We start from the raw sequence: 19136 nt of genomic DNA on the forward strand, positions 1-19136 counted from the left end.
GGGACAGGAGTTAGGTTGGTAGGGGCACAGAGATTGGAGAGGGGAAATCTGGAGAGGAGGTTGGCGATTTTACTTTGGAAGTAGTTGGCCAGTTCCTCACATATGGCGGCTGCCTCAGAGTCTGGTATGGTGGGTGGGATGGGGGTGGTAAGGCTGGCGACATAGGAGAAAAGCACTTTGGGGTTGAATTTGTAGTCATGGATTTTTTTTGAGTAGAAGTCACGCTTGTGTTTGAGGGTAGATAGTCTGTATTCGTGTAAGGCTGTTTTGTAGCTGGAGGAATGTTGCGGGGTAGGGTCCTTGTGCCATTTTATCTCTTTCTGTCTGAGATTGCTTTTTAGATTTTTAGCTCTTGGGTGTACCAGGGCTTGGAGGGTTTCGCAGAGGTGTTTATGACTCGTTCGGAGAGGGGGCATAGTTTATTAGCTATGTCTTCTGTAAGGCTATTCCAAGACGCTACGGCTGTGTCGGGGTCTGAGCAGATTAGTTTTGGTAAGGACGAGGCTAATGCGTCTGTAAGTTCGTCGCTGGGGCAAGTTTTTCTAGATATTATGGTAGTGTGAGATGTATGGTTACTTGGAAGGGGTCTCTTGGCAGAGAGTCGGCTTTCAATGAGGCAGTGGTTGGACCAAGGCACTGGGGTGCAGGTAGGTGTGTTGGTGGTCTGGAAGCTAGAGTTGATAAACATCAGGTCTAGCGTATGGCCAGCTTTGTGGGTTGGGGATGCTATGATTTGTCGGAAGCCAATGGCAAGGAGGGATTGAATGAAGGTGTCGCAGGATGCAGTGGGGGGGAGAGAATCAACATGGAGATTAAAATCTCCGAGGATGATGGAGGGGGTGTCGGTTTTTATCCATTCTACAACAAATTCAATTAAGGGAGAGGGGTTGGACTCAAGGATGGTAGGGGGGGGGGGCGTAGACAAGACAAATTTGCAGGGCGTCTGCCCTAAATAGACCTATTTCGAGTTTGGGTGGGGTGGCTATGCTGATGGGCTTAAGGTTAAGGAATTTTTTAGCTGCTAGGAGGATTCCACCTCCTCTTTTTTTGGGTCGGTGGATGGGGAAGATGTCATAAAGGGTGGCTGGGAGTTGGTTTATATGGACGGTGTCTGAATCTTTGAGCCATGTTTCAGTGACTGCACAGATGTCTGGTGTGCAGTCTGTGAGTAGGTCATTGAGGATTGGCGTCTTTTTGGATAGGGATTGAGCGTTGATAAGAATAATAGAGAGGGTGGTGAGGCCAAGGAATTGGGTAAGAGGCGAGGTAAGGATGGGGATGAGGGATTTGCGGAGGGGGGGGGGGGGGGGGGGGGGGGGGGGGGGAGGTATTCTGGAGAGTGGGTGGTGGATGTGAGGGATTGCGTAGGCAGTCATATTGGCACCGTTAGTAGTCAGGTGGGGTGGTGTAGTGGGGGTTTGGGAGGAGAAAAGGAGGAGGGTAGTGGAGACGGGTGCAGTATGGGGTGTTATTTAATGTACAGTGCAGCAGGTTACATACAGTGAGCTAATGTACATCTGGTAACAGGTATGAAGAGCAGAGAATGGTGTAGATTAAAATGCTCACCAAGTGGCGACAGGTGTGAGGGAGATAGTCCCGTTGTAAACTGAGGATGTTGGAGAGATACCAGTTCCGGAGATGGCTTTCAGGGGTGATGAGTCAGACGAACTGAACGAAATCACTGTGAACCTGGAAGATGTAGTAGGCCAGATTGACAAACTAAAGAGTAGCAAATCACCTGGACCAGATGGTATGCATCCTAGGATTCTGAAGCACCTCAAAAATGAAATTTCTGATCTATTAGTTAAAATTTGTAACCTACATTAAAATCATCCATTTTACCTGAAGACTGGAGGGGGGCCAATGTAACCCCAGTATTTTAAAAAGTCTCCAGGGGCGATCCGGGTAACTATAGACCAGTGAGTCTGACTTCAGTGCCGGGAAAAATAGTGGAAACTATTCTCAAGATCAAAATCGTAGAGCATATAGAAAGACATGATTTAATGGGATACAGTCAACATGAATTTACCCAAGAGAAGTCTTGCCTAACAAATCTGCTTCATTTTTTTTGAAGGGGTTAATAAACATGTGGATAAAGGTGAACCAGTAGATATAGTGTATTAGGATTTTCAGAAGGCGTTTGACAAAGTCCCTCATGAGAGGCTTCTATGAAAACTAAAAAGTCATGGGATAGGAGGCGATGTCCTTTCGTGGATTACAAACTGGTTAAAAGACAGGAAATAGAGAGTAGGATTAAATGGTCAATTTTCTCAGTGGAAAAGGTTAAACAGTGGAGTGCCTCAGGGATCTGTACTTGGACCGTTGCTTTTCAATATATATATAAATGATCTGGAAAGGAATACGACGAGTGAGGTTATCAAATTTGTGGATGATACAAAATTATTCAAAGTAGTTAAATCACAAGCAGACTGTGATACATTACAGGAGGACCTTGCAAGACTGGAAGATTGGGCATCCATATGGCAGATGAAATTTAATGTAGACAAGTGCAAGGTGTTGAATGAATATAGGGAAAAATAACCCTTGCTGTAGTTACACGATGTTAGGTTCCATATTAGGAGTTACCACCCAGGAAAAGATCTAGGCATCATAGTGGATAATACTTTAAAATGATCGGTTCAGTGTGCTGCAGCAGTCAAAAAAGCAAATAGAATGTTAAGAATTATTAGGAAGGGTGGTTAATAGAACGGAAAATGTCATAATACCTCTGTATCGCTCCAAGGTGAGACCGCACCTTGAATACTGTGTACAATTCTGGTCGCTGCATCTCAAAAAAGATATAGCTGCGATGGAGAAGGTACAGAGAAGGGCAACCAAAATGATAAAGGGGATGGAACAGCTCCCCTATGAGGAAAGGCTGAAGAGGTTAGGGCTGTTCAGCTTGGAGAAGAGACAGCTGAGGGGGGATATGATAGAGGTTTTTAAGATCATGAGAGGTCTTGAACGAGTAGATGTGAATCGGTTATTTACACTTTCAAATAATAGAAGGACTAGGGGGCATTCCATGAAGTTAGCAGGTGGCACATTTACGACTAATCGGAGAAAATTCTTTTTCACTCAACGCACAATAAAGCTCTGGAATTTGTTGCCAGAGGATGTGGTTGGTGCAGTTGGTGTGGCTGGGTTCAAGAAGGGTTTGGATGAGTTCTTGGAGGAGAAGTCCATTAATGGCTACTAATCAATTTTACTTAGGGAATAGCCACTGCTATTAATTGCATCAGTAGCATGGGATCTTCTTAGTGTTTGGGTAATTGCCAGATTCTTGTGGCCTGGTTTTGGCCTCTGTTGGAAACGGGATGCTGGTCTTGATGGACCCTTGGTCTGACCCAGCATGGCAATTTCTTATGTTCTTATGTTCTTAAATAGCTCAATTTTAAACATTCCGTGGTACTTCATTTACGCACACGCAAGCCGATGTAATATCGGCACACGTTAAATGGGCACTCAGAATTGAGCGCCCACTCTCTTAATGTGCGCCGACCCACCTCTCTTGGTCACCCAATTTAATATTTAAATCGGCTGCCGCGGTCAAAAGGAGGCACTAGGGAAAATGTTTGCGTCCCTAGCGCCTCCTCGGCATCGGGCGCCCAGGAGAGGGGGCTGTCAGCGGGTTAGGAGAACGGACGCTCATTAATTGAGTGTCCCTTTTCCTAACCTGACTGCCAGCATACTTTTATTTATTTATTTTTTAGGGTTCGCCTTTTTCGGTTCCTCTGACTTAATATCGCCACGATATTAAGTCAGAGGATATTAACAGGGACATATCTTTGAATGAGATTTTAAGAACATCTATTAGATATTTCTTAAACACCTCCACTGAGGGTCACTGTAGCAATTTTAGGGAAGTTTAAAAGCACCAAGTTTAAATGTCTAGAATAGTTTCAAGGATGCACCAACTTATGGTGAATAGCAATTTTTTTCTTACCTATAGCCAGTGCTCCTAGTCTCCTACAATTCTGTGGCTGCGGAAGAAACTACATAATTAGTCAGTTGCCCCACATTTTATAATCTGCCCTAGAATTAACACTCCTGAAAGCAAAGATCCTGCAGGATAGGGATATCTAGAAGAAGAAAAAAAATAGTTTCAGTTCGCTCATTCATTTCATTGGGACCCAAATTTGTTTCATTGGTTTCAATCTAAAAATAAAATTTTTATTTTATTTATTTATTATTTTTATATACCGACATTCGATCTGAGATATCACATCAGTTTACATTCAGGTACTGTAGGTATGTGTTTATTCGTTTCATTAGTTTATTTGTTTGCCATTAAAAGCTATGGGGGAAGCAGTACAGTCTATTCTGGGCTCTAGAATAGTGATTTTCTTATCCGTTCTAATGAAACTTGTGAGAAGAAATCATCAGAAGGGGGAAAGAACTGCAAGGTACTTAGACTGTGGTAAGGTGGCATCAAAAGTGGCATAATAATACTTGCCTAAGGCTCCGCAAAGAGGCAAAGTGGTATCAGGCTTCCTGCATTGGCAGGAGTTCTCAAACCCCTGTGGGAGGAGCAAAGAAGAGGCAACAGGAGGAAGAACACCCCAAGGTGTAAAAAAGAGGACACCAGCAATAGTGACTGATATGAACACTTGATGGCATCAGGAAAGGCAAAATGGCACCGAAAGTGGCTTCAGCACCCTAAGGCACCATGAATTGTTACGCCATAAGACAACTTCAATATGTTGCCCAAAACTTGGTTTAAATAAGAAGGTTTTAGATGTACTGGGGACTGGGGCAATGTATGGATGCATCACCTTGCACTTATCCACATTAAATTTCATCTGCCATTTGGATGCCCAAATTTCCAGTCCTCACAAGGTCTTCCTGCAATTTATCACAATCGGCTTGTGATTTAACTACTCTGAACAATTTTGTGTCATCTGCAAATTTGATTACCTCACTTGTCGTATTTCTTTCCAGATCATTTATAAATATATTGAAAAGTAAGGGTCCCAATACAGATCCCTGAGGCACTCCACTGTCCACTCCCTTCCACTGAGAAATTTTTGTCCATTTAATCCTACTCTCTGTTTCCTGTCTTTTAGCCAGTTTGCAATCCATGAAAGGACATCGCCACCTATCCCATGACTTTTTACTTTTCCTAGAAGCCTCTCATGAGGAACTTTGTCAAACGCCTTCTGAAAATCCAACTATCTACCGGTTCACCTTTAGCCACATGTTTATTAACTCCTTCCAAAAAGTGAAGCAGATTTGTGAAGCAAGACTTGCCCTGGGTAAAGCCATGCTGACTTTGTTCCATTAAACCATGTCTTTCTATATGTTCTGTAATTTTGATGTTTAAAACACTTTCCACTATTTTTCCTGGCACTGAAGTCAGGCTAACCGGTCTGTAGTTTCCCGGATCGCCCCTGGAGCCCTTTTTAAATATTGGGGTTACATTTGCTATCCTCCAGTCTTCAGATACAATGGATGATTTTAATGATAGGTTACAAATGTTTACTAATAGGTCTGAAATTTCATTTTTTAGTTCCTTCAGAACTCTGGGGTGTATACCATCCGGTCCAGGTGATTTACTACTCTTCAGTTTGTCAATCAGGCCTACCACATCTTCTAGGTTCACCGTGATTTGATTCAGTCCATCTGAATCATTACCCATGAAAACCTTCTCCATTACGGGTACCTCCCCAACATCCTCTTCAGTAAACACCGAAGCAAAGAAATCATTTAATCTTTCCGCGATGGCCTTATCTTCTCTAAGTGCCCCTTTAACCCCTCGATCATCTAACGGTCCAACTGACTCCCTCACAGGCTTTCTGCTTCGGATATATTTTAAAAAGTTTTTACTGTGAGTTTTTGCCTCTATAGCCAACTTCTTTTCAAATTCTCTCTTAGCCTGTCTTATCAATGTCTTACATTTAACTTGCCAATGTTTATGCTTTATCCTATTTTCTTCTGTTGGATCCTTCTTCCAATTTTTGAATGAAGATCTTTTGGCTAAAATAGCTTCTTTCACCTCCCCTTTTAACCATGCCGGTAATCGTTTTGCCTTCTTTCCACCTTTCTTAATGTGTGGAATACATCTGGACTGTGCTTCTAGAATGGTATTTTTTAACAATAACCACGCCTCTTGGACATTTTTTACTTTTATAGCTGCTCCTTTCAGTTTTTTTCTAACAATTTTTCTCATTTTATCAAAGTTTCCCTTTTGAAAGTTTAGCACGAGAGCCTTGGATTTGCACACTGTTCCTTTTCCAGTCATTAAATCAAATTTGATCATATTATGATCACTATTGCCAAGCGGCCCCACCACCGTTACCTCTCTCACCAAGTCCTGTGCTCCACTGAGAATTAGATCTAAAATTGCTCCCTCTCTCGTCGGTTCCTGAACCAATTGCTCCATAAAGTTATCATTTATTCCATCCAGGAACGTTATCTCTCTAGTGTGACCCGATGATACATTTACCCAGTCTATATTGGGGTAATTGAAGTCTCCCATTATTACTGCACTACAAATTTGGTTAGCTTCCCTAATTTCTCTAAGCATTTCACTGTCCATCTCACCATCTTGACCAGGTGGACAGTAGTATACCCCTATCACTGTAGTCTTCCCCGACACACAAGGGATTTCTACCCATAAAGATTCAATTTTGTATTTAGTCTCATGCAGGATGTTTATCCTGTTGGACTCTATGCCATCCCGGACATAAAGCGCCACACCTCCTCCCGAGTGCTCCTCTCTGTCACTGCGATATAATTTGTACCCCGGTATAGCACTGTCCCATTGGTTATCCTCTTTCCACCATGTCTCTGAGATGCCAATTAAGTCTATGTCATCATTTACTGCTATACATTCTAATTCTCCCATCTTACTTCTTAGACTTCTGGCATTAGCATACAAACATTTCAAAGTTTGTTTTTTGTTTGTATTTTCATTCTGCTTAGCATACAAACATTTCAAAGTTTGTTTTTTGTTTGTATTTGATGGAATTGACTGCTCGGGTCGATCGCCGCCTACAGCAGAGGGCGCGCAAATCACGAGAGAGGAGACCTAGTCCTGCACCTGGTCCCAGTGTCCCGTTTATAAATACCTGTTATCATGGGATTATAAATACCTGTTATCATGGGATTATAAATACCTGTTATCATGGGAGGAAATACAAGGATATTCAATTTACAAAAAGTTTATTCCAGGCTTAACAGCACACAACAGCTATTATCAGGCTTTACAGCCGGGTAAGAGCCGCAAATGAAGAAAAGTCCGGACGGTTCAACCTGGTTAGTTTGAACACGTTGTCAGGCTTGCAGATGCTGCTTTTACTTTAAGAAACATTTTTCTTTTTCTTTTTCTGTTTACCCATACATTTAAGTTTCTTTGCGCGCCATAAGCGTTTTCTAAGTGATATAGGTAGTGCCTTTTGTACTTTTTGATTCCCTCAAGAAAGTACCATCTTTTTTTACCTAAGGTCATGTCCTCTTTTCACTTAAATCAGTCTGTGGAGCTACTTGACTTTTCTCCCAAAGACATTGCGAACACACCTGGTGGAGACCTAAAGCACCTCGATGTGAAAATAGTGCTACTGCAATACTTAGAAGTCACAAATGAGTTTCAGATCTCTGATCATCTCTTTGTGTTATGGAGCGGACCCAACAAGGGGAACAAGGCTTCTAAGGCTACCATCGCTCGCTGGCTAAAGGAGGCGATTGCGTCGGCGTATATCTGTCGGGGCCGTCCAGTTCCAGAGGGCTTAAAGGCCCATTTGTTGCATTCACAGGCTACCTCTTGGGCTGAGAGCCAGTTGGTCTCCCCGCAAGAAATATGCAGAGCAGCTACTTGGAAATCTCTGCATACCTTTGCTCGTCATTATCGCCTTGATGTACAGGCGCCAGTTTTTGGTTCCTTCGGCAGACAGGTGCTTCGAGCGGGACTATCTTGGTCCCACCCTACTTAAGGAAGCTTTATTGGTACATCCCACTGTCTGGACTGATCCAGATACGTACAGGGAAAGGAAAATTGGTTCTTACCTGCTAATTTTCGTTCCTGTAATACCATGGATCAGTCCAGTCGCCTGCCCTGGCTGCTTTCTAATTCTGACTCGTCCGCTCGAAGTTTTTTCACTAACAGAGTTTGGAACTATCTACTTCATATCAGAACCATAAGGCACCGGAAGTATTTACCAGATAGATATATATCTAAGAGTGGTTCTTTCCATTGTTTGGATTTTCCAATTACAGTTTGAATGTTACATGTTCTTGTTACTTGCTTGATCTTTCTCTGGTTAACTTTACTTTTCTGCTTTGATAATGTTTATACTGAAGGGACACAGGGGAAGCACTGTCCTGATATAGGATACCCTTTGAGTTTTTCTCTGTCTCTATCTGCTGGACAGGAGGCTCAACCCACTATCTGGACTGATCCGTGGTACTACAGGAACGAAAATTAGCAGGTAAGAACCAATTTTCATGAGTATCATATACACCTGGGTTATAACATACATGTAAATCTATCCTGTAACATTTATGCATTTAAAAAAATAACATGGGAATATAGTTTGAATATAGCCAGATAACTCTCAAAAAGCACTATTTAGCCGGCTAAGTAAGATAGCCCTTTAAATAGCATTTTAAGACTTATCTGGCTATCTTACTTAGCCAGCTAAGTATTGCTTTTCTGCCACATGCACATATTTTGACTTCAAATTTTCAACATTCATCTGTATTTTCACATGCGTATTTTACTTAAAACTTTGTGTTTACTCTTATAAATCCTTAAATTTTGTAACATGTACGTGTGAAGGAAATTACCAGTTTTACCAATTAATCCAACAGTTTGCCCAGTCTAACTCTATGCCATCAAGACCTACCTGGTTCTTCAGTTTACCCAGATGCCTCACCCGGTCAGTATTGGCAATAAAGACTTATTCTCACATGTGCCAGATAATGAGCAGGTGTAAATATAAGCAACTAAGAGAGACTTACATATGTGGATTTGGCAGATTATAAAATAGCAACTTAGATGTGGAAATATGAGCCCCACCCAAGAGCACACCCTGAACTGCCCCTTTTTTATACACCTATTTTTGCTCATGAAACTTTTCTTCAGCATGTATGTTTAGGTTTATAAAAATGCATATATGAGTGCACGTTATTTTACACACATAAGTACTAATTTTACATGTGCAACCTTTTGAAAATTCACCTCATAGTCTATAAGTTATCTTGATTGATCTCCTTTACTGTTAATAATACTTGTATCCTAGAGGCAAATGCTTTCTTCTCTCCACAGGCTGCCCCTTTTCTCAGGGATTTTTCCTTTTCAAACTCCACTGTCAAAATGAAACTTCCAGTTCTCAAACTGCTGCACCCTGAGCAGGGATGGTTTGCCCAAGATTTTCCCCTCTATAGAATAGTTTCCTCTTTTAGGGATGTCCATTTATTTGAAACAAATGGGTAAATGCAATAAATTAGACCATTTTTGTATCATTTGCGGACGTCTAAAATGAATGAAGGTTACCCATGAATGTAAATGAAAATTTACATTTCATTTGTTTATGTTTCCCATTCAAGTCTATGGACCACTGAAAAGTGCTGCAATGGGACTGGTAACTATAACAAACAACCAATTCCTGTGTGAGGTAGCAACCAGGCCAGAGCTAAAGTGGGAGAAGTAGGCAATTAAACAGGATGGAGGACCAAGCAAGGTGAAGCATTTTTTTAAACTAGCCTACAGCTGGCATCTGGAAAGTCTGAGCATATGCAAAACTCCATTTTCTCTGTTGGATTTCACAGGAAAAGCTCATCTTTACAGAGGCTGTCAAAGTCAAAGAAAAGCTTTTAAAAAGGAGAAGTATTTTGGCATTGGCAAAGGACATTTTCTTATCTTCACTGCTGTAGTTACAGCGCTCTTTCTGTGAGAGAAAGAGATATTGCTTTCTGTCTGTTCACTAGGGCATGGTAATGGATTAGAGAAACACATACAGTGAACATAAGTAATTTGTTTGTGTCTGTCTGATTTTGCACAATATAATGTACTGCACTGCTGCACCCTTATCAGCCTTCTCCATGTATTCTCTTTCTGACAGTTTTTCAGTGTATGTGCAAAAGAAGTCAGTCAGCAGTGTGCATACGCAATCTCTATGTATATGAGTGCATGAGAGAGAGAGACATTTTTGCACACACTGTAAGGAATAGCCCTAGAAAGAAAGAGACTGAGTTTGTGCTATTATAAAGCTATTATCTCTGCTTGGCAAGTTGGCACTGTGCTAAGCACTGAAGTGAACTCAGTCTTTGAATGTGATTGAGTATGTGTGACAGACAGACATTTAGTCAATATTAGAGTGGTTCTGGTAAGTGGTATAGTATTAATAAAGTATAGTGTGACATCAAGACCCCTAGTAGTCATTTCCTATTCTATCATGCCACTGCAAGTAAAGGGGAGAAGTAGGAATGGCAGTGGGCAGAAAAATGGCAGGGATAGAGTATTGGGTATTACTGTAGAGCCAGTCCAGCTTGTCAAAAATATAAGCAGTACCAGTAGCAATGTAAAAAAAAGGGAGTACTGCCCCTAAACTTAAAAGAGGCTTGTTTAGCTGCAGAAAGTCAGGAATGGAAGCTGGCTCAAAACATAAGAAATTAAAATTGGAGAGCATGTGTTGCTCTCTCTCTCTCTCTCTCTTGCTTTGGAGCAGAAGCAAAAGGTGAGAGATCCATCCAAGGCTGGTGGTAGCAGGGCAGGAGCAAGGACAGAGGCAGCAGAATTGGTACACCTAAAACCAGCAGCACGCTTCTCCATGAATACTGCTTCTGAGGTAATGGAGGCAGTATTTTCAAAAACTGATGCTGAGAAAGAATATCTCATTCCCTGAATCAGAATTTACTAAAGAGCTAGTAGCTGAAGAGAATTTCGGAGCTCTAGTCAGTGATATCTTAACCTCCAGTGAGGAGGTAGGGAGAGGTAGATGAAACTGACAGTGTTAAGAGCAACCTCCAGAAAGAGCAGGCAATGCAGGTGAAGAGCGTTAGCAATGCCCCTGGCCTTTTACCTCATAGTCCACTCTCAATGTCAACTCCAGTGCCCATAGATGCTCCCAAAGAGCATAGAGATTGTGTAAGCATCCCTGATCTGGAGGCACTGTAAAGTGAAGGAGGACCCACATTTTGCTGCAGTAAGGCCATCAGGTGAGGGAAAATACTGGGGCATCTGACAAATGCTGGTACGCATCTCCTATAGAAACACAAGCTAGCACTGGCATCAGGAGAGGGCAGCAGTGCTGGCCTGGGGACCCCTCTACCATTCAGAGCAGAAGCTGTAGCAAAAGAGTTGAAAAGGGGAAGACTTTTCCTCAAAGTAGACTCCATGGCTCCTTCCACCAATCAGGTGGCAGCTCCTTGCCATGTATATGCAATGGCAAACCACTATAGAGAAAATAGATTGGTGTTCTGTATCATTGTTCCGGGGCAAGAAGCAGGCAGCATGTAAAGCAGTGATGAGGTGCCTTGGATAACCATGTCCTGCAAATAATGGAGAACCTGGGCTTTGTGTGTCTGATACACCTCTTAGCCCCAAGTAAAAAGTGCCCTCCAGAACTACATTTAGTAGACAGATTATTGCCATCCTTACAATCAGTGCCATAGTCACATGCAGGTGCAGCTGGCCAAGGCAGAGGGAAATAGTGTGCATTTCATCAGTGACATCTGGACCAGCATGAACGCTACATGTCTAGCTCTCCCTGATGGCTCACTGGCAGCTAGACCAGAGAGGCAGGAGTGTTCATGCAGATTTATTTTTTGTGACAGACAGTAGCGCAAATATGGTAAGAGCAGTGAAAGATGACTAATTTTGCAGAGTTGCTGCCCCGGTAGCAAGGGATGCCCTGAGGTTGGGGCTTAAGGACCATGGGATTCCAGTCCTGAAGGGCCTGATAGAGAGGTACAGGAAAATAGCGGGGCTTTTTCATCATATCATGAAGGGTGGGAAGCCTGTCTGTGAGAAGGAAGAATCTGGAATGCCTCATAAGCAGCTGATTCAAGATGTTAGCATCTGTTGGAATTCCACCTATCTGATGTTGCTGAGGTTAGTGGATCAACAGACACCCCTTCATGACATAGGTGTGGATCGCCCCCTGGGGCATTATGATTTTGCCTCTGCACATCCCTAGTTGCTACAGTTACCTGTCTCATGGCATTGTTTTTCAATAGGCCATTGACTTGAATGAAAAACATAAACAAATGAAACAAAAATGTTCATTTAAATGCATGGGCACATTCCATTTGTCTTGGAGGTCTACAAATGAAATAAATATGCTCTCATTTGTTGCATGTTACCCATTCATTTCATACAAATGCACATTCCTACTCTCTGCTTTTCCCTCTCTCCCAGAGCCAATGAAGCCAATTTTGATCCATTCCAGGGGGTACTTTGCAGTATCATTTGTGCCAACATTGATGAGCAGCATTGGATAACAATCAGTATGATTCTAGGCAATCTCTCCATCATGTCTTGGATTTTGGCACCTGGCAGAGAGAACAATTCCTGGGACATCATGTCTGATTGGCCAATAGATTCCCCCATGCCCTTCAGAAGTCTTATTTATTTATATTATATTATTATATATATATATATATATTATATTTATATTATATATTATATATTATATTTATATTTATATTGTAATATAAATAAATAAGAAGTCTTATTTATTTATATTACAAGCCCTCATACTAACAAAAATAGACTACTGCAACTCCTTGTTATTAGGCTTGCCTAAAAACACCATACAGCCTTTACAACTCCTCCAGAATGCAGCCGCCCGGATACTCACCAACACCCACAAAAATGATCACATAACCCCAGTTCTCAAACATCTACATTGGTTACCTGTAGCATCCAGAGTTGCCTTCAAAGCCCTCACCCTAATACACAAATCTCTTCACAACCAGAACATGCACTGGTACAAAGAACACTTCTCATTTCACAACAGCAATAGACCCACTAGAAAACAATATCTAGCTACACTTCACACCCCCTCACCTAAGCTCACTAAACTCCGCACCACAAACGAAAGGGCCCTATCCCTAGCAGGCCCGCTTCTTTGGAACAAGCTACCCACCTCCCTCCGCCAAGAAACTTGCCCAAAAATATTCAGGCAAAACCTGAAGACCTGGTTCTTCAAACACGCCTACACCTAATACTCACACATTTACCCTCACCCCACCCCCCCCCAACTCCCTTCCTCTCCCCTTCCCTCTCCCCCCTCCTACTTTCCACCTCCTTTCTACCCCCTCCCTCTACTTAAACCTCCCTTAAAGTGAATTTTATCAGGACAACATATTGTATATAAAAAATTTGTTCCCAACCATGTATATATACCTCCTCTAAGTGTGGATACCCTCCTATATACCAGAATCTCCCCCCCCCCCCCCCCCCCCCTTTTTAGATAACCTCTTGCTCGTATCCCACTTTGCTAATTTCTACTTGTATAATTTAATCTGTTATTTGTATGTTCTTAATGTTCCTTATTTAATTATGCAATAATTGTAAAGCCTGTTGCTAAGTTCTGTTATATGTAAACCGGCGAGATGTTCCCAACGTTCATCGGTATATAAAAGTTATTAAATAAATAAATAAAAATAAATAAGTCAGTCGTCAACAGCTACTAAACTTTTTCTTAGTGCAGGGGTTGCTGATGCTCCAGCTTTTGGGTTTGCAGGTTCTGGTTCCTCAGCTTCCTTGGATTGTTGCTTGTCCTTCCCTTCCAGGGCTGCATACTGGTTCTTGAGCGCTTCCTTCCCACCCATCTTTCAAACTTCTCTTTGCCTCCTCTACATTCATTCCTTTTGCAAAGGCATTCTCTCAAGCATTCATCCCCTCCTCACTTCCTTAAACATTCATCCTCTCTTAAATCACCCAAAAATTAATTCCTTCTCAGATTACCTCCTTTCAGCTTTCTCCTTCTCCGGTCTCTCTCCCTGAGTCTAAGAAGCACAGAGAGCTACATGCCTGCTGCTGTGCTCTACTGCAGCTCACCCTTCCTGTCCACAGGAAAAGGAAGTACGTTTGGTAGTGGAGGGGTATGGATTCACAGGAGGAGAGGGATGGGATGTGGGAGCAGAGTAGCTCTTCTCTGCTTGGTCCATTCCAGCCTCACCTCTTTCCTTCCTATTCTTTGCATAACAAAAGGGAGAGACTGGATGAAGCAGCAAAATAGTTATTTTCTGATTTGTTCTGTCTGCTCCAGCATCTAACTCACCCCCTTCCCTCCTGCTCCCTGCAGCCTAACTGGGAGGGTAGAAGAGCAGCTGGATATGGGAGCAGAGCAACTCTTCTCTGCTAGGTCAACTCCTGCCTCATCCCCTCCCCTCCTGTTCCCTGCACCACAGCCTAAACTCTGGAAATAAGGCCAAAAGTTAGCAACACAGGTCCTGTCAGAGGTATAGGCAAAGTGAGTCAAACCAATCAAAAAAACATAAGACTGAAACACAAAAAATAGCATACCTATGGTAAAAAGCAGAATTCAGAGTGGTCATTTATTTGTACACATGAAAGATGTGAAGACAAAGTGATAAAAGCACTGGTTGCTCTTTGAATTTGTTTGATTATCAGGACCTATTGTTTTGCTATCACTGCTGCAGTCCTTTGCATCCTGCTAAATCTGTCACCCTAGATGACTGCCTAGTTTGCCTAATGTTTAAGCCATGTCCCTTGCATATACAAGTCTAAATTACCACTGTGGCCTGATTATAACAGAAAATGTTAGAAAGTAGAGATATCTCTACAGAGTCAAGTGTTCCCACATTTGCAGCAATTTCTCCATAATTCACAACTTCATGTCACCAAGGTTTTAATGGGCTCTTTTTAGCCAATCCAGGAAGTTTGACCACATCCTCATGAACATGCAAAGGAGCAACAGTCTGAATCTCCAATGGCTGAAGCGAGACATTTTATTGCCAAGGATTGGCCACTGTTGGAAACAGGATGCTGGGCTTGATGGACCCTTGCTCTGACCCAGTATGGCACGTTCTTATGTTCTTCTTATGATACTGGGATATAATGTCATAAATCAGAATAGATCTTAATACATCCACCTGGAAATGGCTCCCTTGGCAGTTCTGCCTCCCGAGACAAAAGGATACAGTGAAAAATAAGCCAGTAAATACTCCCTGAAAACAGTATTTACCCTGCTTACTTTCTGGAAATCAGCAACTGTCGCACACATGTTAGAATAAGAAACTTTCCAGCCTTCAGAAATGTAAAAGGAAGGCATCATGTCATTCATTGTTCTCTATAAAGGGACCTATGTAATCATGTATAGCCATCAGAAATCAATAAGAACTGAAAAATGAGATGCTTCAGCCATGATGTATGAGAGAGGTTGTGATGGGGATGGGGAAGGAAGGATATATACTTATTTATGGATATTTATATTCTGTCATTACACAGTTGTAATTAAAGCAGAGATTCAATAATATTAATTCAAATGAGAAATAGCCAGCATAAACAAAGTCCTGAGTCATAAATAAACTAAAACAGTTAATAAAATAGATCAGACCATTAGCCAACATTATTAAATAAATCAGCTCACAGCTAATACTAACATAAACTTCTAATAAACTCAAAGTTCATCACAGAAACTGATTAAAATAAAGCATAATATACAATTACCACCCTGAATGCAAACATAGGGCTGGATTTTCTAAAATCGCAGAGCTCGTTGAATCGCGCAGTGACGGGGGGGGGGAGCGTGGGGGAGAAGCAGGGGGCAGGCATGCGAAAGCCGGTAGCGATCGCACCACCGCGGTGTTATCACTGCCGGCTTTCATACCCAATAGCGCCACTGTGAAAGGTGGTGCTATTTGGCTTGCTACTGGCGGCGATAACGGGTCTTACCTTATTGCCTCCAGCGAAGTTTCCGCGGCGTCTGCCCTGATACCACCCCGACTCCTCCTCTTCCGGTCCCGACTCCGCCCTGACTCCGCCCCTATCTAGCTATCACATGCGAAAAGTCTCTTTTTGCGTGCGCTAGGGATAGAAAATGACCCCCATTGTCACAAAATAAAATCTTGCATAAAAGGTCACGTATGGATAATGAGTTGAGAAGAAAGTGCAGTAGGTAGGGACTGTCAATTCTGATTCTCAACAGATTTATTTATTTATGTAAAACATTTATGATTGCTTATAGCGATATCCTGTGCTAAGTGGCTTACACCAATTCATAAAACAATCATAAAGAAAAAAAAACATGAAATACAATACAAATACAATACAAATACAAACAAAACACACACAATGAAATACTTCTGCAAAACACAGCAAACCATCCCTATTAACGCCCCAAAGCCTCCTGAAATAAAAATGACTTTAATTTCTTTTGAAAGGAGCTTAGATAATCCATTCACCATAAGGTTTCAGGGAGTGAATTCCATAATATGGGATCAATTACTGAAAAAGCTCAAGTTCTATCATCTTTTAAATGAGCTATATTCAGTGATGGGACTGGTAAGCCTTTACCTTGGGAGCAAAGACCTTGAGAAGGAGCATTATAATAAGACAACGATGGTGATAAGTAAGCGGGGCCATCCATTTTTAAAGATTTAAAGATCATAACTGTGATTTTAAATTGTATCCATTGTTGCACTGGAAGCCAGTGTAACTGATACAGTAATGGTGTTACCTGCTCCCACTGCCTCGGAAAGTTAAACGAGTGGCTGATTATTGTAATATTTTTGTAACGCTTTACAGTGCAAGCTTGTTAGGCCTGTATATACAGAGTTAAAAGAATCCAGGGTTGATAAGATGAAAGATCTAGGATGTAACATTTGTGGTTTACAATAACCTGTTCTAAGGACAGAACCTAATAACCAATGACTGAAATAATAAATGAGAATCAAATGACAGATGGCTGCAGTGAGATGTGCTGCACTGACCACACGCCTGCCTCTTTAAAAGTAATGAGGAGCAGCACCAACATTGCCTTGTTTCCCAAATTTTCCCCATTACCTTTTTCTTGATTTCATTCCAATGTAATTGGAGAGAATAAAAAAGAAAGATTAAGGCACAGGCTAGCATCCATGTTTTTCTCTGAGGGGAAAAAAAAAGAGAGAGAAATTGTCTTCTTATAGAATACATAGGAAGTTATTTGGGGAAATAGGAGACTGCCACACTGCTGTAGGAGTCAATACTTATAATTAAATACCTGGAATATTTGTTTATTAGGAACCCATATTCACCTCCTTTAGGTGAATATAAATTCCTTTAGGAAGGGAATATAAATAATTCCTTATCTAGGGGAGTGGATTAATAGTTGTGGACAAGAGTGGAGGTGCATTTGGTACGATAATGGTAAAGACATGCAAGTTCCACCTCTTCGTGGTGCAAATATCTTTTGCAGACCCTTCCAAATATATTTTAGATAGTTTCAGAACTACCTGGATAGCATCCAAATACCCTCTGTTGCAACAGTAGCTACTCAGAAAAATCTGACACTTGGGCAATGTTTGCCTCCTTATGACCAAGCCGTCAGAGTGAATCACACTATTCACGTCTAAAATTCTGGTTCTATTTCTATGAAATAAATATGCCTTTTAACTTCCCTAGTTTGTTAATTATGAGACTCACCCTCTCAGTTATGTGTATTTTAATATAGTTCTGAAAGTAGACCACTTGATTTTTATTGCTATTACCTGTGGTTTAATATTTTAGTGGTCAATATTCAGAAAGTTTCTGATTGAAGGCTTCAGGCGTTAGCTCCTCCCGAGGAGCATGTTGCATGGCGAAAAATCCTTTCTAAGACCTGTCTGAGCTTGGAATTGTTCAGAATCAGGATCACAGAGTGCAGAGATTGGTAGGCAGCAATCACAACAAGCATAGCATCGTTCCAGGGACTTTCCGTGGGGAACACTTCTGATAATATTAGCATGAGTAATATAAAATTGGTAACACAAAGCAGTAAGAAAGAAAGCATGACTTTAATAACAGTAAAATACACCTGGAGGCTGGGATTACAGTAGCCCATGGCATTATCTTTCATCCGCCAGGTGTGATCCAACAGCGATCCAATCATCAGGACAATTGCTACACAGCATATGAAGAATGGAAGTGAGTATCCAAGGCATAATTCAAGCATCAGATAAGTATGTTTATTCTCCTGCGCTGAAACTCTTTTTGCAGCAATATATGGAGAGAGAAGTTTGGTGAAGTTGTCTTTGTGTTCCTTGGACAAGTCCCAAGCTAATGACAAATTGGTGATCATACTGTTGTTTGAAGAGAGACTGGTGGTGGAATTTCTTTGGTATTCATCGTAGAATCTCCATGCTAATGGAAAGCTGGTGAGCAAACATGCCAGCATGGAGCCCAACAGCAGCCAGGGCAGTGACCCAGGGATCTTCGATTTCAGAAAGATGAAGAGAGGATGGTTGAGACTGGCAGTCTTTGCACAATAGAAGATGCAAAGCAAGGCAGCAAACCAGATATCAGCAAGATCTAAAAATGCCCAGATAGCATAAAATGCATTAAGAAACTCCACCACAGTAAACAAATATGGATTAAAAAAAAAAATGTTCTCCAGAATTACTATCCACAGGAGGAGGAATCTAGCTGTGCCCAAACAGGTGACAATCACATCAATTGAATTCAGATGTCTGGTCTTTACCCAATCAATGCCATTCACAACCACAATGAAGGCATTGACCACAGATCCCAGCACGGTAAAAGGAGCGATGGCTATCAGTAAGGCAATCTGAACTGTGAATGACATCTTTCTCCTGCTGGAATCACTGAGCACAGCTCGGTTCACTGGGTAAGTCCAGAAAATTTAGCCTGCAGGAACCTGTCGCAAAGCCCTACTGCTGTTAGATTGACGGTCAAATCCCGCACTCGCTGACTGACTGCTGATGTCTTACAATCTGCAGAGGATAAGAACAGACTTAGAAACGGGAATAAGGTTTTCATAGTTTACTTTTAAAAAGGAAGTTCTAATGAAGAGATGCAAATGTCAGAAGGATTCTGTTACCAACTGCTATATCACTTGCACAAACAAAGCCTGTCATAAAAGTGCCTGCACATAAAAAGTGCTTTCAGATTTCTTTTAGGTGAGTGTAATAAGAAAATTATGAAGGTGAGAAGTGGATGGGCTGTCTTTATATATGTTTACTGAATTCAC

At 41.6% G+C, this 19136-nt stretch overlaps 1 protein-coding gene across 1 annotated transcript; it reads right to left on the bottom strand.

The window, feature by feature from the left end:
* Positions 1-17711: 17711 nt before the first annotated feature.
* LOC115098129 (taste receptor type 2 member 40-like) lies at positions 17712-18731 on the bottom strand. Its single transcript, XM_029614490.1, has one exon. The coding sequence runs from the start codon at positions 18729-18731 to the stop codon at positions 17712-17714; it is 1020 nt and encodes a 339-aa protein (XP_029470350.1).
* Between the last annotated feature and the right edge of the window lie 405 nt (positions 18732-19136).

Source organism: Rhinatrema bivittatum, chromosome 1 (genome assembly GCF_901001135.1).
Source record: "Rhinatrema bivittatum chromosome 1, aRhiBiv1.1, whole genome shotgun sequence".
Taxonomy (NCBI): domain Eukaryota; kingdom Metazoa; phylum Chordata; class Amphibia; order Gymnophiona; family Rhinatrematidae; genus Rhinatrema; species Rhinatrema bivittatum.

What these genes read in the sequence shown, in the direction of transcription:
- LOC115098129 (XM_029614490.1), bottom strand. Translation starts at nt 18,731, where the DNA reads ATGTCATTCACAGTTCAGATTGCCTTACTGATAGCCATCGCTCCTTTT.